The 24179-nt window shown below is 41.3% G+C and overlaps 1 protein-coding gene across 1 annotated transcript in view; it reads left to right on the forward strand.

Annotated features, from left to right (window-relative positions):
- The window catches only part of DGCR8 (DGCR8 microprocessor complex subunit), a 38400-nt gene extending 20543 nt beyond the window's left edge, over positions 1-17857 (forward strand). Inside the window, exons 7-14 of the mRNA XM_065417731.1 lie at positions 5953-6054; positions 8938-9036; positions 11182-11264; positions 14230-14330; positions 14878-14984; positions 15229-15356; positions 15871-15984; positions 17676-17857. Of these exons, the coding sequence (XP_065273803.1) occupies positions 5953-6054; positions 8938-9036; positions 11182-11264; positions 14230-14330; positions 14878-14984; positions 15229-15356; positions 15871-15984; positions 17676-17759 (818 nt within the window). The 3' untranslated portion in view covers positions 17760-17857. The remainder of the gene's footprint in view (positions 1-5952; positions 6055-8937; positions 9037-11181; positions 11265-14229; positions 14331-14877; positions 14985-15228; positions 15357-15870; positions 15985-17675) is intronic.
- The last annotated feature ends 6322 nt before the right edge of the window (positions 17858-24179 follow it).

The raw sequence follows: 24179 nt of genomic DNA on the forward strand, positions 1-24179 counted from the left end.
TATAGTCTTGGTTCTGTTTTTGTACCTCCTGTGGTCATGGAAAAAATATTGTCAAAACACACATTTACTATAGAAAACATTGCGTAGAAGGTACACATTTTTGCTTACGTTGGGAATCGTTAATGAAATGTCATCTTCACAGCATCTGTTCTGAATCAGTTAATGACGAGGATTTTTTTTTTAAGCAGGTTTGTTTAAAAATCACCAGCTACAGGTAGTAGGGTGTTTGTAAGTCATCCTTAAGACCTTTTATCTTTTTGCTCAGTCATTCCTTTTCCACTGCTCTTATGCTATACGATGTAATGATATTTATTTTGCAATTTAAATTTGCGTCATACTGAGCAGAAAGTTCTAAAGAATGGTTCTTTCAGCCTTATTGAACTTAAACATAGATGGTACATACTTTTCTGACAGCATCCAAAAACGCATTAAGCACTTTGGCTGCAGAAACTGGGACTCCTACAACACAATAAAGGCTAATGAGCCTGCTGTCCTGCATGGAAAACTCTGCTTGACTTAGGAAAGATTGTAGGATATGCTCTAATTTCATTTATACTGGTTGCTCTGGACTTAGCAGGTGGTGAAGCCTTTTCTTATGCTATCGGGGAAATAACTCGGGATCTCCTTGTAAAAGGACTATCTTTTCCAAGTTCTTTTCTGTTGCCTGCAACTCCTGCACTTGCGATTAAAGTAAAACAGAATTCTACAAGGGAGGATTTTGATTGACTTCTAACCTTATTTCAGGTCATAAGTGCTGTGGCAGTGCTGAAATTTGTAGAATATTCTTGTTATAGCCAGATGATGCCACGTTTTCAGCATCTGTTTTTATTCATCAGGAGAGAAATAGCATATGATGCATTTCTGAAACTGACTTTTAAAAACAACTCTTTTTAAAAATAAAAAAATAAAAAGCTAATTTGTACTCTGCTTGCCAGAAATAATTCAAGAGAAGTAAGGATGGGCCAAACGTATACATAAAATATTAGTGGAAGAGATGTTAACTGTTGCCTTAATATGGTTTAATAGTTTTGTCTAGCAGTACCCGTAGAGGTAAGAATTCCTTCTTACCACCCATGGCTGCAGTCTGAGCTCTATATGGCTTTTGCCTCACAATCCCTCTATTTTAGTGACTTTTCTAGTTGTATATAGTTAAATTACAGCTAATGCTAAATCAAACTAAACTATACTAATTAAGTATTTCGCTGGTGATGCCTTCTCCAGAGTTTAAACATTGTCCATCGGGTGTGGGGGGTGATCCCCAACAACAATTCCCACACATGATGCTTGCTGTACCTAGGCGAAGCCCCTGTCAAGGAGCGGTGTTCAACTTGCAGCTCGTTGACCAAACTGACACAGGTGGTGAGGTATCTTTTGTCTGAAACAGCAACAGCTCAAACAGGCCATTTGGCCTGCTTCGGTGGTGAGGCCCTTGTCAGATCAGAGGTTGCCTTCACTTTCTGAGAGTGCTGCTGCTCATGTCCGGGAGCTGGCACCCCTCCAAAGAGACACAGGAGTCATTCCCTGTTGAGTGTGCTGAGGTAAAGGTTGAATAAGACTGACCTGAGGCAGCTCCCAGTTGCATGGAGACTCCTCTGCGTGCTCCAGAAGGAGCGCAGATCAGCACAGGGTGAATGCCAATGCATGGGTTGGAGCAGGTACCATCAACCACACCCCAGTACCATGCAAGGAGATCAGAGACCCCCATAGCATTGACTCTGTTTCCAGCCCCAGGGCATCTGTTGCGTCTGGTACAGACGAAGTCACTAGCACCAACTGTTTCTGCATCAGCAGTGTCTCAGGCAGCCACAGACTTTCTCTGCCTTTGTCCCAACCTAGCCCTTGGTCCACAACTTTAACAGGTATGCCTTCATTGTATGCCTTTAATAGCCCCATTGACTGGGCAGGCAGCTGAACCTCTGAGTCTGTCAACACTGTATGCTGAGGTTTCTCTTTTACAGACAGTGGAAGTGAGGCTGGTGCTGGGCTTGGTGCAAGGGACCTTCCCGGCACCAGGAATGTCTTTGGCACTCCTGTAACTGGCACTGCCAATGTTACCCTGGCAGCAGTCCCCACCCTGCACTTCAGCACTATCAGTTACTTTGGCATGGCTACTGTCTTCAGGGTCAACATCGCTTCCAGCACCAGAAACAATGAAGGCGTACTTGGTGCCTCTGGTACCATTTCCACCATCAGCGCCAGCTTCCTCATCATTCTGGGCTATGGACTCACTAGTCAGACCAGTTGCTCGCACCCGCAGGGCTTGCTCCACCTTTATCCCCTGAAGCCTGGGACTCTTGGGCGTCCAGGGGCTGTTCATGGAGTGCTGTGGGTACCAGGATCAGGGCTCTTCTCACTATCCGGTTGGGGGTCCCTGGCCTTGCGCCTACAGGCCACCAATGGCCTATCCATACCAGTAGCTTCCATGGGAAGAGGAGGTGCCACGCCTCATCTTGCTCAAAGGCGAGATCACTGACCAGATCTGTGGCATTGACTTGATCCACCACAGGCACTGGTGAGCCTCCAGCATCATTCTGTCCAGGCCCTTCGGTCCTAGAGCAGGATCCAGCACAGTTAACCACTTCATCTTCATCCCTGGACAAATCTGTGGTGCCTGGCTCTTCCTCCTCTTCGTTATTTCAAAGTGTACCAGTACTTTTTGCAGTCTATTGCTGCTTCTCTAGGTATCTAAGCGGAGTTCATGAAGGAGAACACCCACAAGTTAGTGGATATCCTGCAGCTGACTGCCCCAGGAGAGTTGCCCTTCCTATTAGCCGGCTCAAGGAACACATTGTTAAGGTTCTCTAGAGCATGTTAACTTCAGTACCACCTGTGGTAAAGCACATGGAGAAGCACTACTTCATTCTGGTGCAGGGATTTGAGAGTTTTCACTCCATCTAGCCTCAGATTCACTGGTCAAAACCATGGTGAACAAGGCAGGTTTAAATCTGCTCCCAAGGAAAAGGACTCTAAACAAATGGACTTAAGGGCAGGAAGATTTACACTTCCTTTTCCTTGCAGATGTGAATTGCTAACCAGCAGGTATTGCTATTAAAGTACAATTTTGTGAACTGCATAGCTATGACTTAAGTTTGCAGACCAGCTGCCTGAAGCCTCAAGAGCAGAATTTCAGGCATTTGTCACTGAAGGGTGCTTGGTGGCTAAGACTTTGTTGCAGTCCACGCTGGACATCAAGGATACTCAGCCACAGTGATGGCTCTTCCTCCTCTTCGTTATTTCAAAGTGTACCAGTACTTTTTGCAGTCTATTGCTGCTTCTCTAGGTATCTAAGTGGAGTTCATGAAGGAGAACACCCACAAGTTAGTGGTCCAGTGATGGTCTTGGCAATGACCATGAGATGGGTTTTCTGACTGCAGAATTTGGGTATTGCTCCCAAAGTGCAGTAGGACATAGAGGATTTGCCCTTTGATATCAAGCACTGTTTACTTGAGACTCTGCACTCATTCAAGGACTCCTGGGCTACCCTATGATCTTTGGGGGTGTACATGCCGGCAGTGCAGAGGGGCCATTATGTTGGTGGTCAGCAGCAGCAGTATTGTCCACAGTGCATTTAGGCAGCCTTTCCGTCCTCCGAGACAGCAGGACTACCCCAGATAGGGACATAGATCCCATAGGAGGAAGTAGTTGGAGCCGAGGTTTGGCCAGTCCACAAGCCCTCGCCCAGTACCCCCCAAGTGCCCATTTTGACTCCTTGGTCCAGAGCAGTGTTCCAGTCATCATTCCTTTCTCCCATCAAGAGAAAACTGTTTGCTTTGTGTATTTGACAGCACTTTGTCTAGTTAGTTATATCCGAACGTCTCTTGCATTAGTGTGGTGACAGCATGCATGTACTGCACAGGGTAGAGCTTGTGCATGGTCTTCTAAGAACCTGAAAAAGGGTGTTGACTAGTAATTGCAGCAGCAAAGCTGAAACTGAATAGGCATAAGGCAGGCCTATGCACTTAAAGCAGATGTGGAGGACTGGCGTGAGTGTGTGTACATATTGCTTTTTGGGTCCACCTACTTTCAACTTGCTGAAAAAAATATTACAAACATCAGCAGGGGAGCAGAGAAAACATTTAAAGAAAAAAAAAAAAAAGAAAGAAAGAAACAACAAGCCTGTGTGTGTGCACGCTTTATGAGAAACTTGAACTTTCTGAAATTAGTTTTAAAAAAATCAACTCGCGTATCCCTTTAAGAGTTGGATCCAGTCCTTCTAAATCCTAATTTGATTGGTCTCAGAATCCTTGGCCATTGTGGTGCTCTGTCATCATCTTGACATCTTAATTTGGCAGGCTTCACATCCCAAAAAAATACCAGGGCACCATGCTTGTGTCAGGTTAACAGGATTTCTTTATTGCTCAGACTTTCTGTAGATGGTTGTCTGTTCCTTCTGCCTTTTATTTATTGTAATACTGTCATTGTTTTCTAGTAAAAATAGTTTATCTAGCTCTAGAATGATTAAACAAACAGTCCCTTCATGGTGGTGACACTAAAGCAGTTCGCTTCAGTGGGTATAAATGAAGCAGTTCCTTTGTTTCAGGGGATGATTAACAAACAAAAGTCTTCTTTGGGGGGGCTAGAATCAAATGTGATCTCCCTTTCTAGGATAGTTCAGGGATAGTGTATTTTGTCTTTCGTGTCCAGCAAACAATTCTCTCCAATGTGGAGAAATATTCTGCTTCTTCCCATGGGAGTAAGTGCAGCTGTCCAGTTGGACCTGGCAGATCTTGCAGGAACATTTCTCCGGGGTAGGACAAGCTCTTTTCACCTTTGTGAGTTGGATTTGAAGCCTACGCCCACCAGGGAAAGGAATGGATTCATACATAACCCATTTTATGTTGCTATGAGAAGATAACTTTTCTGTGGTCGTTTGAGGTGTTGGGTCTGATAGGAAGGAAAAATCAAATGCACAATTACAAAATGGGGAATATAACCATCTAGGTGGTAGTACTGCTGAAAAGGATCTGGGGGTTATAGTGGACCACAAACTGAATGAGTCGTCAGTGTGATGCAGCTGCAAAAAGGCTAATCTGATTCTGGGATGTATTAACAGGAGTGTTGTATGGAAGAAACAAGAGGTAATTGTCCCACTCTGCTCTGCACTGGTGAGGCCTCAGCTGGAGTGTTGTGTCCAATTATGGGCACCACAATTTAGGAAAGATGTGGACAGATTGGAAAGAGTCCAGAGGATAAAAATGATGAAAGGTTTAGAAAACCTGACCTATGAGGAAAGGTTGAAAAAACTGCATGTTTAGTGTTGAGAAGAGATGACTGAGGGGCGACATAAGTCTTCCAATATGTTAAGGGCTGTTTATAAAGAGGACCGTGATCAGTTGTTCTCCAAGTTCCCTGAAGGTAGGACAAGAAGTAATGGGCTTAATCTGCAGCAAGAGAGATTTAGGTTAGATATTAGGAAAAACTTTCTAACTATAAGGCTAGTTAAGCTATGGAATAGGTTTCTAGAGGACATTGTGGAGTCCCCATCATTGAAAGCTTTTAAAAACAAATTGGGCAAACCCCTTTCAAGGATAGTCTAGGTTTACTTGGTCCTGCCACAGCGCAGGGGGCTGGACTTGATGACTTCTCAAGGTCCCTTCCAACCCTACATTTCTGTGGTTGTATGATTGGATGTCAGGAAACCTCAGTGGTTGCAGAAAAGTGAGTATTTAATAGGGCATGTTACAATAATTATTGTATTTTTCAGTCTTCTCAGAACTTGCTCTGAGATTTATTTTCTTAGTAATTGTTTTAAAAGCCTTTAAAAATGGACTCTGGGGTTTTAGTAATCCATGTTTGAGTAAACTGCGTTTATCATAATATTTAGTTTCATGCATTTGAATAAACGATTGATAAGCAGGGCATTTTTAATCTCAGCTTGCAGTTGGGGTTTTTTTTGTAGACAGTTTTTCAAAAGCCTGGAATTAATTAAATGAAATGACTTTATTTTCCCAGAGTTTGTTATTAATCCCAATGGGAAGTCTGAAGTTTGCATACTGCATGAATATATGCAGCGAGTCCTAAAGGTCCGCCCTGTTTACAATTTCTTTGAATGTGGTAAGTCTGCATGAATTCTAACTTCAGCACAATACTTTTGTTCAGTGATACTTATTTTAATGCTTGGGTATTCTGAAAAGCAGCAAGAAATGGAGACTTTCCTACTAAGCATCTTGAGAGTATACGGTGGGCCAAATTCTAGTTTGTACAACAAAAGTAGCATAATCTTCTGCCTCCTTTTACCTCTCCCTTACCCAGGTGTGTGTGCGCACTACAAAAGCAGTGTTACTATGTACCTCTGAGCTGGAAAAATACTCTGAAATGAAAACTGATTTAGGTAATTTATTAATTTGACTTTCATCTAAAAGGAAGCCCCATTGAAATGTGGTAATGATAACTTTTACTGTCTGACACTATTATTAGTCAGAAGGGTAGAGTTTGATTATTTTACTCACGTCACTTAGTACCCAGAAGATTTGATTTGCTGGTAATTGAATAGCATGTCATGCACTATTATTGAACTGACTAGTGTTAAAAGAATACTTTTTAAAAAATAAACACAAATTGTTTCCAAAATGGCTTTATACTAAAGTTAATGTAGACCTTTTAATTAGGAAATGCTTCTTAAGGTGCATCTGTACAGGGATAAGACCTGCGGAACCACTGTGGCTGGCCTGGGTCAACTGACTCACGTTCGTGGAGCTCAGGCTGTGGGCTGAAAAATTGTTGTGTAGATATTTGGGCTCCAGCCAAAGCCCAAACATCTACACAGCAATTTTTTAGCCTGCAGCTTGAGCCACATGAACCTGAATTAACTGACCCAGGCCGACTGTGGGTTTTTTTATCCCTGTGTCGACATACCTTTAGAATTGTAAGGTTTCGCTTAATATATTATATATTATGTTACACACAACACACACTTATGCTGGGATAGCCTTAGTAACTTTTAAAAGTTAGTTTGAATTTTATTGCTCACAAAAATTAGATTGACTTTGACTAGTCCAAAGTTCAAATATCTTCATTACAGCTCTCGCATTTCATGCTGAAGTTGATTGGTATCAGTCTTGTCATTATGGCCTGGGGTTCCTCCATAAATCTGGTAAAAATTATAATTGTATACATACAAATTGATCCCTGAAAATATGTGACTGGCTACTGAAAATGACCACTGTCATGTGGTAAATGGATCTATACTTAGTGGCCGTTAACTCCTCAGGCAGTTGCTGGAATTATAATTTTGTTTTTTCCAATATGGAGAGGAAAAAATAAAGTTGGTTAGGTATAGATTATAAAGTTTCCATCCAGTTAATAAGAATAGAAAGAGTGTAAAGATTAACTATATGCTTCCCAAAATGGATGGAATGAATTCTGTAGGTGGCTGTCTGACTGAGTTCCTATTGGAATTATTATTTCACAGCTCCTGGGATTTCATTGTATTGTATAATTAGTGACAGTATTGGCGTGCCAGGAGCATTTTTTGCATGGGCATCTTATTTTATAATTTTAAATCTAAATAAGTACATGGGGGGGGGGGGGAAGCATCAAATTACCCTAAGGTGATGGACCATATCCTAATAGCTCCTGGCTGAGTCTTTAAACTTCCTGCTGGGTTTATCTGTCATATGAGAGGCTCCCAGTTGAACAAAGATCCAGGGGAGCAACTGTCCTTAGGATTCAACCTTAGAGATAAGGGTTGGGGTTGAATGAGTTAAATTACATTATCTAACAAATGCAACCTAAAAATGACACATAATTAGCAGATCACAATTTATTGTACCAAAACCATCTACCTCTTCTGCAGATATCTTCCAGGTTTTCCTTGCTTCATCCAGCCACACTCCAGTCAGCCTTACCCAAAGGCATACACAACTTTTCCTCTCCTCTGCTTTTATCCATTTCATCACATGTATATTGGAGAAAGAACTCATGCCCTTCCAGCTGTGTGGTGGGCACATAAACAAGCCATTCAGCTGCTAGATCATGTTTGTTGAAATAAGACCCTTTTCTTCTCTCACCCATTGTGTTAATCCTATTGGATTTATATTGCAGTATCAGATTATAAAATTTAAGATCTGATATTCAGCATCCAGGTAACAAATAAAAAAGTGTAATTATGTTACATACCTACCTTTTACAATTTGGGAGCTCTAGTTCTTCAAAAAGCACTTTGATACTATGTTTCACTATCAAATGCTTAGTTTTTGAGTTAGAACACTCTGTAAGTGACTCCAAAACATCATCTGGAATTAAAACCTTAATGTTGACAGAAATTCCAAAAAAAAAACAAAAAAAAAAACTGCTCACAATGTAATACAATCACAGTACTTTAATTTTGAACAAGTACATGAGATAGTGATGATTTCATGGTTGAGATGTCCCTTCTGAGAAAAGATTCATGTGTTTTGTATATAAATGGGTGAGCAGTGATTGCTATTCTCTAGAGCAGGGATTCTCAGACTTCATTGCACGGTGACCCCCTTCTGACAACAAAAATTACTATGTGACACAGGGTGGGGGCAAAGCCTGAGCCTGCCCAAGCCCCACCACCCCAGGTAGGGGGACCATAGCGCAAGCCTCACTCCCCCTGGTGGGGGAGAGGGGGGCAAAGTCAAAGCCCAAGGGCCCCACCACCCAGGGCTGAAGCCCAAGGGTTTCGGCTTTGGCCCTGGGCGATGGGGCTTGGGCTTTGGCCCTGAGCCCCAGCGAGTCTAAGCCAGCCTTGGCAACCTCATTAAAATGGGGTCACGACCCACAGTTTGAGAACCCCTGCGAGGAAGAACAGTTATTTTTCAGATCTCTTGAGGTTCAGATGAAGGAGAAAACAAATATCCAAGTATGGGGCATTCTCATATTCTTGATGGTTTTATTTTTAGTGTATGTTTTTAATGTGTGTTTATATTTAAAAGATTGGAATTTTGAAAAGCTTTTCTCTCCCACATTAAGAGAACCCAAGTGAGCCTTTTGGAGCCTCAGTGATTATTGATGGAGTGACTTATGGGGCAGGAACTGCAAGCAGCAAAAAACTCGCCAAGAATAAAGCTGGTAACATACATACTTCCTAAGTACCAGCCATTGAATTGCTATGCTTGCCTGCTTGTACCTCTGCTTTGGAGATGATTGGTTAACAGCAATGAGTAGGATTAAATTAAGCTTTTTTTCAATACTCTACTGAGAGATGTATTTGTGTATATTTTTTCGTAGAAAATGGTTAACAATTGATCTGGGGAACACTATTAAATTTATAATGAATCCTGTCTCAAGCAACTAACTGTGGGATTTAGAAACCCTGGATAAACGTCAGACACTAACATAAATACTAATCTTGGATCTTTAATCCGCAGATATGAAGTAATTCTCTATTTCTAGAAAAGCCATAAGATTTCATGAGATTTAAGATCATAAAGGGTGAACATATAAATGTGAAAGGTAAAATATAATTACCCAATTCTTGGCCTTCTGTGAAATTCTCTGGTCATTTTGATCTTTTTGCTTGGTAATAAAAGCAGTCTTGCTTGGTAGTGTAAGCCATATGGAACTTAGTCTTTGGAAACCTGGAATAATACCATTTGCTCCTTATTTGCTTTCAGTTGTTTAAGATGTTGACTCTGTTCGGTAATAAATCTCTGCATGCTCTGGGGCATGGATACCTTAGAACTTTGTACCCATCCCTAGATTTGAATGTTTTGGAGGCCTGCTGCTTTCAAACTCTGGCTTAAGGGCTCAGCATAAAGACAAGGTATATTTTAAAGAGTGCCTAAGTGATTTAGGAACCTAAGGCCTTGGCTACAATTTGAAGCCATGCCAACTTTAGAGCTATACCAACAAATCCTCCTAATGCAGATGCAGTTATACGAGCAAAATATGCTTTTGTTGATAATAGCTTAGACTGGTTTGGCAAATGAAATAAGCTATACTTGCAAAAGCACTTTTTGCTGGTATCACTGCACCTGTACTTGGGCTTTTTCTGGCATTGCTATCGTAAAAGCATCACACTTCTAACCATCATAGCTGGCAAAATCTTTTAAGTGTAGACCTGGCCTTAGTCCTGTTGACTGTCAGTGGAACTTGGTCTTCTATGTCACTTTTGAAAATAGAACTTAAGCACTTTTGAAAGTGTTTAATCTTGTGACTTAGGCTTTTGCCAGCAGCAATTGTTCAGGGGTGAGTGTACAGCTTAATAGTGATGAGTCTTTCAATGTTGACTCAGTCAGTAAGCTTAAATACACTTCCTTAAATAAGTCTGTGTTCAGAGACTCTGTACTTATAAATTAATAAATTGTATGCTACATAGAGGCTTGGAAGGATTAGATTTTTATTGGTAAATGTCAATTTCACCGTACATGCACAAACCAACTAAGAAAATTTCCATCAATGATAAAAATTTACATTTAGACAGTTAAAAAAATGCTGCTTGAGAACTTCTTAGAGTTTGATTTAAGGATATTTACTTTGTATATTTTGATGTGATGTTGACAATTCATCTGTTAACGGTTATAAAGCTTTAACTCTTTGAATCTGTATGTCTACAGACAATTATTTAATGACAGAGCTCCCCATAGTTACTAACAACTGTGGACATTTAAATTGATAAAAATGGAAAAAATGCTTTAAAAATAAACATTCATATTATCTATATTGAAATTATTCTTAAAAAAAAAAATCCAATTCCACCAAGCCTCATTACAACGTAGAAAGCAGTTTACTTATCTGTGAACTGCAGCTCTGAGAATCTTTCATTCTAGAACAGCAGCCCCCAAACTTTTGAGGGTTGTGCCCCCCCCCCTTACCCCTGTCTGCAGCCCCTAGGGGCCAGGACCGTGGCTCGGGGGTGGAGGAGGGGATGCGGACAGGGGTAAAGGGGCCAAGGCTGGGAGTGGGACTGGGACTGAGGCTGGGGGCAGAGCCACAGCCAGGGTGCAGGGGCGGGAGCCAGGTACATGGCTGGAGGCAGGACCGGAGCAGAGCTGGGGGTGGGGAAGGGATGGGATGGGTGGCGCTTCCTTCCCACCCCTGTGGGGGCTAGCCTGGGCCCTGCCACTCCCCGCATCCCATGGTCCTCTGCGTCCTCTAGGGGGGCATGCCCCACACTTTGAGGACCTCTGTTCTAGAAAGAAGTGATGTTTCCTTGTCATAAACATATCTTTGTATATAGTAAATGTAACCAAGACATTAAATCGTTTCCCACAGCGCGAGCTACACTGGAAATCCTCATTCCTGACTTTGTTAAACAGACCTCTGAGGAAAAGCCCAAAGACAGTGAAGAACTTGAGGTATAAATTAACTTGACCTTCTGATATAAAATATCTTAATTTAAAGAGCATTAGATGCCAAAAGGCAGAGGATATGTGAATGCTGACTACATAGTGGTAGTATCAATTTCCCATTCAGATGGAAGATTTTAGTTTAAAGGCTTGAAATTTGTAGTAACCACCTAGTAGCCAAAAAGTGATAAAGAGGGTGGAGGGTTCTCTCTAGCAAGATCCAGCATCAATACGTTGTAGGAAATGCAGATCTCTCCGAGCCTTGGCTGCTGGGATTTCTACCACAGTATTGTCTTTAGAGCCTGCTTGGTGGGGGGAAAAGGAGACCTCTGATCTTCTTTCATATCAGTTCTGATTCATTTTGAAGTTCACCCCAAATCTGCTTCAGCTGCTAAAAAAGACAAAGTTGGCAGCTTTATTCCTTTGACCAGAGTCTCCTGGTTGATACAAAACGAAGCAGGTCTCTGTTACTCAATCCTCTCCCTAGTCTCCATTTTGTGAGGCTTTCCTTACCTGTGAGTAACTTTTAGTGCTGCCTCTGGTGTTGCTAATAAAGTTCCTGAGCAGCATTATGAAGCTGACATCCTTGACAATTTTACTGCTGTACACAAGCCTCTGAATAGCAGATGTGAAATTTCAACATTGGTTAATTTAAGCGAAGCAATAGCAAAATGGCAAATTGAAGCCATTAGTTTGCCGACTTCATAAGACAACACAGAATCCTCTTAAATTTGTTTCACATTTGGAAGGCTGTGAATGAAAACTTAAATTCTGCAGAAACTGATGACTTGGCTCTGATTGGGATTTGTCATGGGGAATTGGATTTTTCCAGCCCTGAACACTGCACAGTATTTTGTTTGGTTGTATGTTTTGTTTTGTTTTCTCCTTCAGCATTACAAAGTGCTGTTCTAATTAATGAAGGAGAATCCCTCATGTTTTCAGGAAGAAACTGTCAATACTTGTGATTTTTTTCTTATATTATCAAATACATGGTGCTTGGAATTGGGGGGGGGGGGGAAGCAATCCAATCTAATACTACCATGGTAAACAAATTTTGGGTGAGAGGGTCTTAGTAGGGATGAGGTCTTTTTTCCTTGTCCTCTTGATGATTTGTGAAAATGATAATTATTAATATGTTTGACTTTTTTCACATGCTTAGAGTTGCTGAAAAACACCTTGGATAAATAAACTGTGTAGAAACTTCAGAAAGAGACCAGATTTCAGTTGCCAAGTCTATTTTGTCCCTTAACTCTCCCAATTAGCCCTATCCACGGGGTTTAAGCCCAGCCCATGGAAGTGCAAGCAACCGCACAAATAAAAATTTACATAAAACCTTTTAATAGTAGCTTAGAGGTAGATCACTATTTAGACTTGGCTATTTTAACCAGTACAGCATTGGAGGCAACTTCTTGTGGATTAACTAGTCCAGGAGTTTCCAAACTCTTTCAGTGTAGACCATTGCTTGATAGAGAGAGATTGTTATGACTCCTTTTTTAGCCATGATTGCATAGCAACATTGTGGCAACTACAGCAATTGCTTGCAACAATATTAAATTAGAATATTTAATGTATCTTTTAATGTGATCAAAGGTTAATCACTGTCTAATTTTGCTCTTAAATTCATTTCCCCTCATATTTGTTTTTCTTCCCCTGCCTTTTCCCCTGTTTCCTGGGTCTCCTGTCACTTGCATATATATACTGCCCAGCCACTTGATTTTCAATTGCTTCACTAGAAATTGTTGGCCTGCCTTGGGTCCCATGCATAATTCCTCATATGCTAGTGGTTCCATTCCCTGAGGCTGGATCCTGTTTGCACTCTTTCTTGTTTTTAGCAGTTTCTGCAAGCCTCCAAGCTCTGCATTGCAAAGAGCACCTCAAATATCTGTAGAAATAGCTGAAAACAAGGAGAGCCAGCTCTTCATGGACCACCAGAGAGTGCTGGTGGCCCACATGTTTGGGAGTCACTGTTCTAGTCTGCCCTTCTATATCATTCCTGGTGGGATTGAGCTCATTATTCTTAAACTATCCCTAAAAAATGTTTGTCCAGTCTTGAAATAATCGGCGTCAGATACTGATTTAGAATAAGACCAGGATTCACACTAGAAGGAACACTTTGCTGGAGTTTTCTGAGCCTGAACTCTCTGGACTTGTTCATATAATAGAAAGTGGATAGTAGCTCTTCACTGTAAGAGGCTAATAAATCTCCAACCTCAAGCTGAAACTTTGGGCTACAAACCCGAAATCGTGGAAAGTACTAGAAAGGTGGTTTGGAGGAATGACACCAGGGCTATTTGATTAAAGTAGAGGAAAATATTATTTAAAATTTAAATATCTGCCTAATTGAGTACTTTCAATAAATACACAGTAAATCATGAGTGGAAATTAAAGAACAGTCATTATTGAGCCCTTTGTTTTTGCCCTGAAAAACCCTAAACAGAATTGGCTACCTAGAAAGAGAAACTGAGACAACACCACTCTGCAGATTGAAGTAATAAGTATGGGAGTTGGGGAAGCTTTTATTTTACTATGGTGGACAGCCCAAAGATTTTTTAAAAATGTAATATAAAAGCATTAAATCACAGTTGAGAGTTTCATTGTATTAGGCAACAATGTTTTCATTATATATGAAATTCCAATAAGTAGAACTGAGAATTACATGTTTTGTGGAACTGGAGGAGCTTAAAAGAATAAGGTCAGAAGCTCTTTCTAATATACAGTAGAGGAACGAGTAAATTTTTCTCATTGTATATTGGAATGTGAAGGAAATGGTCTGTAGCATTGCTTGCTAAAATAGGGCCAACGCAGTAATTCTGATAATAGAGATCTAATGTGCAGTTTAAAATGCTCTGTGATGAAAAATATAAAACGTAATTTGTTTACAAATGTAAATATAGAAGAAATTGAGAAGTAGGAGACTTTCAATATTGTCCTTGCTTGACCAGTAGCTGAAGAACATCTCTCAATTCTTTTGTAGTATTTTAACCATATCAGTATTGAGGACTCACGGGTATATGAACTGACCAGTAAAGCTGGACTGTTGTCTCCATATCAGATTCTCCATGAGTGCCTTAAAAGGTAGGATCACATCATAACCATGCTAAAAAAGTTACTGAGGGGCAAATTCTGCTGTTTGTTAGATGCACTAAAGTGGGAAGGGTACAAGAGTCCCTCTGTTCTTCTTCATCTACTCCTATTGTGGCACCAGCAGGACAGTATGCCTTTCCAGCACTTGTGAATATCAGTGTGGCTGCCCACTTACTCCGCCTGCTATGACCCTACGGAGACATGAACTGCTGTTTAGCTATGGTTTGCACCAGTGTATATACTGCAGCATTGTGCCTTGCTGCTCCCCCTTTGTAAGGGTAGGATCTGGTCCTTATAATTTTGTATTTATTTTTGTCTGTCACTTGAGAGGCGGTAATGTTGATTTTTTGCAAAGCAGTACAGTCAAGTTACTGGCACAGAAAATGAGACTTCCTGTTAGCTTGCTTAATTTTTAATTGAAATTTACTGTACTTTAAGTCCAGATTCAATTATGTTGACCTCACATTGTTCAGTTCAGTTTGTCTTTCTATGCAACTTACTTGGTTGACCCTTACAATATTGAGTTTTTGTGCTTAAGAAACCATGGAATGGGTGACACATCTATCAAGTTTGAAGTGATTCCTGGTAAAAATCAGAAGAGTGAATATGTCATGACTTGTGGCAAGCACACAGTGCGAGGCTGGTGTAAGTACTGTTCTTGGTTTTACTTCCTGTGCTTGCTTACAAATTCTTCTTCTTTTTCCTGCCCTCCTCAACACTTACCTTGCATGAGTATTTTGTTGGTACATGCTTATTCCATCCTTCAGTGTATACATCTTGAAGAGAATTAGGAATATATTAGTTCATTGATTCCCTTAATGTAGTTTTTATGTATACACATACATAATGTTCTAGTGTGATGATTGTGTGTTGGTTATCATTTGTACAGGTAAGAACAAGAGAGTTGGGAAACAACTAGCTTCTCAGAAAATCCTACAGCTCCTGCACCCGCATGTGAAAAACTGGGGCTCTTTATTGCGTATGTATGGTAGAGAGAATAGCAAGATGGTCAAACAGGTAAACATGATTTTGTGGTTGTTTTGTAACCTACCCTGTAAAAAGTTGCTTTTTTCTGTTGTGATATACTGAGCAGTTAAAAATGATAAAAACAAAAACTCCTCATTCCCTTCCTTTTCTTGGCATAGCTTTCTAGCCCTAACACTCTTATTCATCGCATGTTACTTATCTATATTGATAAGTAACCCTAAAGGATATTCTGTTTTCTGAATTAATTGACTCTTGCTATTGTCATGACATAAGGTCAGCACTCTTTTAGAGATGCAACGTTTTCTCAAGCTCACGTGTTTGCTATAGGCTAAAATGGTAAAACCAGTTTTTAGCAACTAATACACAGTTGACTCGTTGCATGTACCTTTTCACTTAAAGGGGGGTGGGGGGAAGAAAATCTACCCTGCTTAAATTCTGAAAGGTGTGACTATTTTAAAAAATACACGAGAGACTGCTTGTGGGTTTTTTTTTTTTTTTTTGGTAACGTTTTTTTTCTGCTACAACTTACGGTCCTATTGTGCAGGAAACCTCTGATAAAAGTGTGATAGAACTTCAGCAGTATGCCAAAAAGAACAAGCCAAATCTACACATCCTGAACAAGTTACAGGAAGAAATGAAAAAGTTGGCACAAGAAAGGGTGAGTACATACTGCAGACTGCTTAAAACATGTTAAAATTGTATTGTAGGGCCAGAACACAGAACAAAGTTAGTTTATTTTTAGTGTTCTGAATCTGTTTTCTACAGTACCTTAGTGAAGGCTAGACACTCAAAATTGGAATTTTCCTGCTGGAGGAATTCTGCGTCACTGCATGCATGCAGAATTCCTATCCCCTGCAGATTTCTTTGCTTCCCTGGAGAAAAATGACTTCTGACGGGGAAGCAAAGAGAATCCGCAAGAGCGGTCACGTGCCCCTGCTGGCATGTTGTTTTGGGTGCCCGGAGCAGCCAGCAGAAAGGTAAATTGCGGGGAGGAGTCTAGGGATGCCCCAGTCGGTGGCTCCTACCCTGCACTGAGCTGCTAGTCCAAGCTGGGCTGTGGAGGGGGGGATGGGATTTCCCAGGTCAGACCCCCTCCCCACCCCCAGTTGCAGGAAGCTTCAGACCCCCCCCTTTCCGCCCCCATTGCTCCTCAGCTGTGGGGGGGAGGGGGTCACTAATGGGAGCTGCTCCTCCGTCCACCCAGTCCCTGTGCATTTGAACACCCTTCCCACCCAGACCCCCTGCTGAGTCTCCCAGCACCCTGATCTCCCCCTCCCCCCCACCAAGCCTTACCCCCTGCATCTGGACCCCCACCCTTGCACCCAGACTGCCCCTTGCTCAAACCCCCCCCCCCCCCCCCCCCCGCGCACACACACACACACATACCAAGCCTTACCCCCTGCATCTGGACCCCCACCCTTGCACCCAGACTGCCCCCCGCCCTCAAACCCGCACCCTGACAAGCCCCACCCCCTCCCATATCTGGACCAACCTGACAAGCCCCCCCACCCTGCTGAGCCCCAGTCAGCTGCACCTGGACCCCCATCCCGCTGAGCCCTACTCCCTCAGCACCTGGGCCCCACTGCTGAGCCCCCCACACCCAGACCCTCCCTGCTGAGCCCCAAGTTCCTTCACATGGACACCCCCCCCCGCACAGTCCCATTCCCCTTGAATCCCCCCAAAAGCCCCTGTGCATCCAGTCCCCCCCACCCATCCCCCCCCACAGATTGCCCCATGCAGAACCCTCTCACCCCACACCTGGATTCCTTCCACACTAAGCCCCTCTACACTTGGATCCTGCTGGGCTGAGCCTGCCCGCCCCCACCTGGATTGGGGGCCAGGGCTGGGTGTGCGTGCGTGCAAGACTCCCTGTCCCTTTTGCTACCTATCTTGGTGGGCCTGGCATGGTGGGGCAGGGCTGCGGGGTGTTTCTGGGGCAGGCCTGGCCATTGCGCTGGGGCAGGTGTGAGTGCAGCCTCACTGCCGAGTCTGTGTCTGGGTGAGGGGCCTGAAGGGTGATCTTCCTCCTCTGTGCATCCAGTGACGTGTGCTCCTCACTGCCATGCTGGAGCTTCCACATTTATTTATTGACAAATAAAATTTGCAGAATTTTTAATGTTTTGGTGCAGAATTCCCTCAGGAGCAAAATTTTTCCCTTTTAATGAAATTCTATTGTAGCTACCAGATTTTTTTTATCATGAGCTAAAGTAGTCATTCGCATCATTTGAATTCATCATGTCAAACTTAATTGATTTTTTGCCACTAGAACTAATTAGTTGCTCAGTTTTTAAAAAAAACAAACAAACTTGTTTTAACCTTGGGATTTTTTTACTTTTTGTTTCTTTAAAGGAGGAAACTCGAAAGAAACCCAAGATGACAATAGTAGAATCAGCTCAGCCTGGTAGTGAACCTCTGTGTACTGTTGATGTGTGACCAGAAAACTTACAAGTGGGGAGCAATAAAAAATGGAGAAACTACTTTCAACAATTATTTAAGAATCTGTTTGCTGCAGAATGCGAGATAACTTTACAATCCCGGCTGCTTCAGTTATGCATTGTTCTTTTGCATCATCAGGGCAATATTACTTTTTTTTACCTCCTGAGATATGTATGTTTAAATGATTGATCATAAAGATCTCTACTTGGGCAAATGCACAGAGGATAGGCATGTTCACACAGGATACATTTAAGCTAGCACTTTTTCCTTGAAAGTCATCCATGTTGTCTTGAGTGGATGTGTTTAAGGATCAAATTCAGAAAATCTATGTACAGGTTGAAGCTGATATATTATATATAAATTTTTATATATACACACTCTTGTATGAACATGCCTAAAATTATTTTTGTGAAAAGTTTTGTTGCATTTCAGCACATAATAATATGCACTGATAAGACACTTTGACAGATACATGAAAAAGTGATGAGCGATGTTCCTAATGTCATAGGATTAGGCCAGTAATGCCGTTTTTATTTTGTATACTGCCAGGCTAAGGTGGGTTTGGTTTTAAATTTTTTTTTTTAAACTTGAAAAGAACAAGTGTACCTGGTAGTGTTAAGAGCAACAAGTTGGATATCCCAAATTGTTGGGCTTTATTTTAAAGGAAAAGTTATGATTGTTTACAAACCAATTGGAAGGGAAAATATTTGGCCCTCTATTTCAGTGTTTCCCAACCAGTGTGTTGTGGAATTTTTTGAAAAACGACACGTGAGAATGGGCTGGGGGAACTGCTGTCTGATTGGCAGTATGCCTCACTATCCCACCTCCTCCAAGGATGGAGCAACCAATCAGAGCTCAGTCTCCCTCTCCTTCCCTCCTGCAGCTGCTTATCTGGGGGGCAGTGGGAAGAATCCCTGGAGCTAGAGATGTGCCATGGCAGAGAAAAGGTTGGGAATCACTGCAATTTGATATAAACTGCAATTAACTTAGCCACTTGAGAGGCTATCTGCAGAGCTTGAAGGAGAAATCTAACTGAAGACTGTTGATGGGTATTCTGAAATATATTGCCAGTGCATTGTTTAAAGGAGCTCCACCCTAACTCCCCTGTACTATAGTAATTTTAATTTGTTTGGTGTCTGGCCACGTTACTTGCTTGTTTAGTTAAGTTTTAGATAACTTGCTTCATTAAATGAAAGATTTTGAAAACAATTTCTTCTTGTGGCCTGGCCTTTGGAAATGCTAAATTAACTGATTGCAGCTATCTTACTTTTTTTTTTTTTTTTTTTTTTAAGTTGTTACTGGCTTTTTACTTACGTTTTTCTTCAAATGCTAAAAAACTTTACTTCTGCAATGGAAATTAGAACGTAGATTTGGGATACAACATAGAAAAAAGACTAGAATAAGACCTTAATAGAGTGTACTGATTAAGATGAAAAAGGACATGAATATGCAAGCATTTTTTAAATACAATCTTAGAAAACGGGCAGTACTTACTGTATCTGCTGATGCTTTAATAAGTTATGCACAGAAGAAATATTTTGGTTGTAGTGAAAGCACTGCTTTCCCCCTTTATTTAGGGTTTTTACTTTATTGGCTAATGCAGTAAATTCCTCAGATTTGAAGGGGGAACCATTTTGTGCTTAAAAGAAGGCGGTGTGGGAATGCAATGGCAAGAAGCCAGTTTGGTGGTAGGGGTCCAATGACTTATCCAAGAGTTGATATTAGTACTGCTATATTTTATGCTCCCCAAATAATTGGTGGGACAGAGAGATACAGTTCTTAATCCTTATAAATGCTGCAGGTCTGGTACTTACCTGGACAGTTGTCATTCTTGAAATCTGAGTACAGCATACTGCAATATACTGACTGATTGTGCCAACTGGATTTTAACACCTTTAATATCAGCCCTGCTATTTTGGAAATTAGAAAACTTAAGTTTTTGATCCCAAGCTAAAGTTCTGTAATTTATTGCTTCTGATATTTGAGATCAGTCTCATCTGTTTCTGTATTTGCATTGTTATAAGTGATGTGCTCAGAGGTGTCCGCAAATAAGAACTCACCCAATCTTCATTATCATATTCAGCTTTTGAGTTCTGTGAATTATAATCTGTTTTCAGTACAGAAGGATAGGTGGAGGATGATGCATTATTTTTAAAAGTGACCTATCTAAAAAGTACTGCCTCTGCTTATTTTCTTTTAATATAGCTTTAATCTCCATCTTTTGAAAGATGTGTAACATTGGTGCAGTACTTACAAGCAGTAGTTGCTGCTTCTCTCTGACTTTGATGAAGACAGGGCTTATATCTTTGCCTAAATGTATTACTGTGTAAGTAGGTGTTATTTCAGTTCGTGTGTTTTCTAGCAGAAAAATCTGTCCTTGGCCAATACTGTAAAAGACAAATCATCCCTGTGGATCTTTGTCCAAAATCAGAATGTCAATATTTTGCAGGCCACCTGCAGATTATCCATAGATGCCTCATTTAGGAATTTGTTTTTATTGTGTTCTAAGAGGATTGCTGTATTGAGCATTTTGCTTTAGTCTTACCTCAATCTGCCACTATCTGAATCGTAAGGTGACCATTGCCCTTAAATAAAACATCTAGATAGTTCATTGTGAACCAAAGCCTCTCACATATTATGCATTCTTTAAAAGGATGGTATTAGACCTTGCTGCAGCCTTTAACTGGAGAGTTGTCCAGAAAATAAAGCGCAATAACCTGCTGGAACAAACAACTTAACTGCTGTTTATTGTCATTGTGAAGTATTCTTGTGTTTTAATGTTTACTATTGTTTGGAGTGTAACAGTCTTGCATTTGCACATAAGCACGAGCTGCTGTGATAGAGGATAGGTCATTGCATTAATTTCAGCTTCTGCATGAACACTAAGGTGTGATTTAAGATGTACCCTAAATTTGTCTTGTAACCGTGTGTTTTTTAGGTAACCGGCTGTAAAGGTTTAGATCTTGATTGTATGAATGCATAAAGCAAAACTACTGCTTTTGTCACTGATCTTTGTTCCTTATCCTCCCCCTTATCCTAGGAAAGGTGGGTATTTTTATGGGGATGGAATGTATTAATAAGAACTGTTCCATCCTTTGGGAATTAGACCTATTCTGCTTTGCATATTATGTGCTTCTTGACAGAAGTGTGGTGTATTGACTTTAAGGGTTAAATTAGCGTGCATTCAAATCTTTATGGTACTGAATGAAAAATTACTGTGACTTCCAGTGAAATAGTCAGATGCTACCTATTTAAACACAAGTCATTCAGCTTTAAATATTTATTCAACAAGAGATAAAGTAGTTGGGTTCCCAGATGCTTGACATGGCTCTGTTATGCATAAAAACTCTTGCTGTTGTATGTAAACTCCCTAGGACACTGTTAGGCTTTACATACAATACACACTTGTAACATCTAAGTATTATTTCTTTAAAAGCTTGATTACATCCTACACATGCACTATATTTTGGTTCTGGAGCAAAGTTCACAAAGGTAATTGCCTTGTCAAACTTCCTGTGGGAAGAATTTCCGATTAAGTATCGGAAAAGTCCAAGAACTAATGCCATTCTCAACAAAATAAAAGGTGAACAGTATTTTGATGTGTATTTGAGAAGGGAAAAGTGAATAATGCATTCTTATGTGCCCAAGTAGATAACAATGGTTGCTGTATGAATTGTATTGAGTGCACTTGCTTGATGCCAGTGCTAAATTGGTACAACTATAAAGCCTCATTTTCACTGAGCCTCTGCTTTGCTTTTTTTTCTGCACAATCATATAAGCCTTTGTTTGGTCTTTGAGTACTACATGTGTATTTTTTTCAGACAATTAGTTTTAAGCAATAAAGTTTGATATTACATTATAAAAATGCTGATTTGTTTGACTAATATTGTCGTGTTTTGATGGGAACCCTCTCCTTGAGCTGTCTCCCACCTGGTCTTTTGAAATTAACTGAAGTCTACTTTTGTTATGCAAATATCAGTACCTCTTACCATTTATTTTTAGCTGGTGTAACATGTTGACTTAAATTTTCATGGTAAAACTAGCCCCTTTTCATAAAAATAAAAACCCTTTAGCCAGGCACACTGAGATATTCAAGTGTTTGCTCATGTCTAGGTGCATGCGCGCCCATGTGCAGAGTCAGAGATTTTTGCCTTAGCGGTATCCATAGGGTCAGCAGTAGCCCCCTATGGAGTGCCACGTTCATGCGGCTGTATATTTAGATGATACCGGCCCTACACCCTCTCAGTTCCTTCTTACCATGATGGTTGGTCAGAGCACCTTCCCCTTGCCTCGCAAGTGGATAGCAGTTTTCTCTCTCATCATTCGGTTTGGACTACCTTCTACATCTCAAGTTCATGACATGATAGTCCATTTTTTAAAGGGTCTAGAGCAACTCTTCCCCCCACATCCATGACCCCGTCCCTTGGGACCTGCAGCTCATGGGTCCCCCCCTTTGAGCTTTTGGCTTCCTGCTCCCATCTTCTACTCTCCTGGAATGTTTCTTTCTTGGTGGCAATACCATCTGCCCACAGGGTCTCTGAGATTAGGGCACTTACCTCAGAGCCGTCCTATACAGTCTTCTACCAGGAGAAGGTCCAACAGCAACCACACCTGGCTTTCCTGCCCAAGGTAGTTTGTTTCATACAAGCCAGGACATATATTTACCTGTCTTTCCAAAACCTCATAGGTCAGAAGAGCATAAATTGCGCACTCTGGATGTCAAGAGAATGCTAGCCTTTTACATGGAAAGGACCAAGCTGTTCCATAAGTTGACACAGTTGTTCATCATGGTGGTGGACAGGATGAAAGGTCTTCCAACGTCCACCCAGAGACTTCCATCATAGATCATCACCTACATTCATTTCTGCTATGATCTAGCAAAAGTGCCTCCACTGGCGATTGTAACTGCCCACTCAACCACAGTGCAAGCCTAGATGGCAGCCTTCCTGGCCCAAGTGCCAGTTCAAGATATCTGCATGGCCATGACCTGGTCATCCATCCACACACTTACATCTCATTATGCACTTACCCAACAGGCTTGTAAGCCACAGGACTGAACTCCAAGCCCACCTCCAGGGATACTGCTTGTGAGTCACCTAGAATGGAATCGACATGAGCAAGTACTTGAAGAAAAAACGGTTGCCTATCTTTTGTACTGTTCTTTGAGATGTGTTGCTCAGGTCCATTCCATTTCCTGCCCTTTAGGTGGAGTTGTCAGCAAGAAGGAACTGAGGGTGCAGGGCCAGCAACACCTAAATATACCGATTGTATGAGCGTGGCACTCCAGAGGGTGCCACTGACAACCCTACAGATACCACTAAGGCAAAAATCTGACTCTGCACATGGATGCGCACACCCAGATCTGTTGCTCATGTCCATTCCATTCTAAGACCAACAGTTATGGAAGTTAGGTAACTTCCCCCCCCCCCCCCCCCCCCCATCCCAAATCAGAGATGAGGTTTAGTTTCTCCCTGATTATTTATTAATGGAGAAGTTCCACCCAACCTGAAACCCTGTCCCTGCCTAAATCATTACATCCCCTCTTTTGTATTCTGTATGTAAATGGATAAGACTACTTCAGTAACAAATGTGTAAGCTTTAGGATAAATTACCTGTATTAGATTTCTTCAATTGAGAAATTACTTCAGAAGTTGATAAATCCATTTTTACTAAGTTATTGAAGTTTCCATTTCTTGCATTCTGGACTTGGCTTGAAGTAACACCACCCCTGTTGATGTGCTTTGAATGGCTTGTTCAGTATAGAGGGAAGTTTTAATGGTACTGATCAGCTCACTGAAAATAGCTTGATGCAGAGGATCTAGTGAAACACTAGCTCTGAAAAAGAATAGTTCATGTGGGCTCTTTACCTGAGTTCATAGACAGTGTTCTGTCTAGCATCATTGGAGTCCTGGTCCACAACTGAGGGCTCCTAGGTGCTATGGAAATATAATTGTACTGCTTTAAGTCCCCAGTCACCTAATTGAGCTCCTGTGCATCAGTGGAGGGAATTATAAGGGGGAGAGATAGTGCAGCTACTGCAACAGTGACAGGTGTTCAACAGTGCAGGGGTGAAATCCTGGCCCCATTAGTGAGTGGGAGTTTACCTAGTGTCTTTATAGACCGTGTTATGTTCAGTTGCGGTGAACTTTGAAAGGTAGCATGAATCCCTTGTTAATGTAGTCAGGTCAACTAGTTCCACATGGGAGAAGCAGCTACTACTCCTGGGGCAATTCTGTGCTAAATTCTGTATGTTTGTCAAAACAACACAATATCATCATGCCTGTTTCAATTATTTGGGGAATTTATTTCAAAATACTTGTCCAAGTATGTCTAACAATACACATGACAAAAATGATTCCCCTGGGAGTAGAGAGTTAAAGAAACCCCTACCACAAGCCACTTCCTGTTATGCTTTTG

This window comes from Emys orbicularis, chromosome 16 (genome assembly GCF_028017835.1).
Source record: "Emys orbicularis isolate rEmyOrb1 chromosome 16, rEmyOrb1.hap1, whole genome shotgun sequence".
Taxonomy (NCBI): Eukaryota; Metazoa; Chordata; order Testudines; family Emydidae; genus Emys; species Emys orbicularis.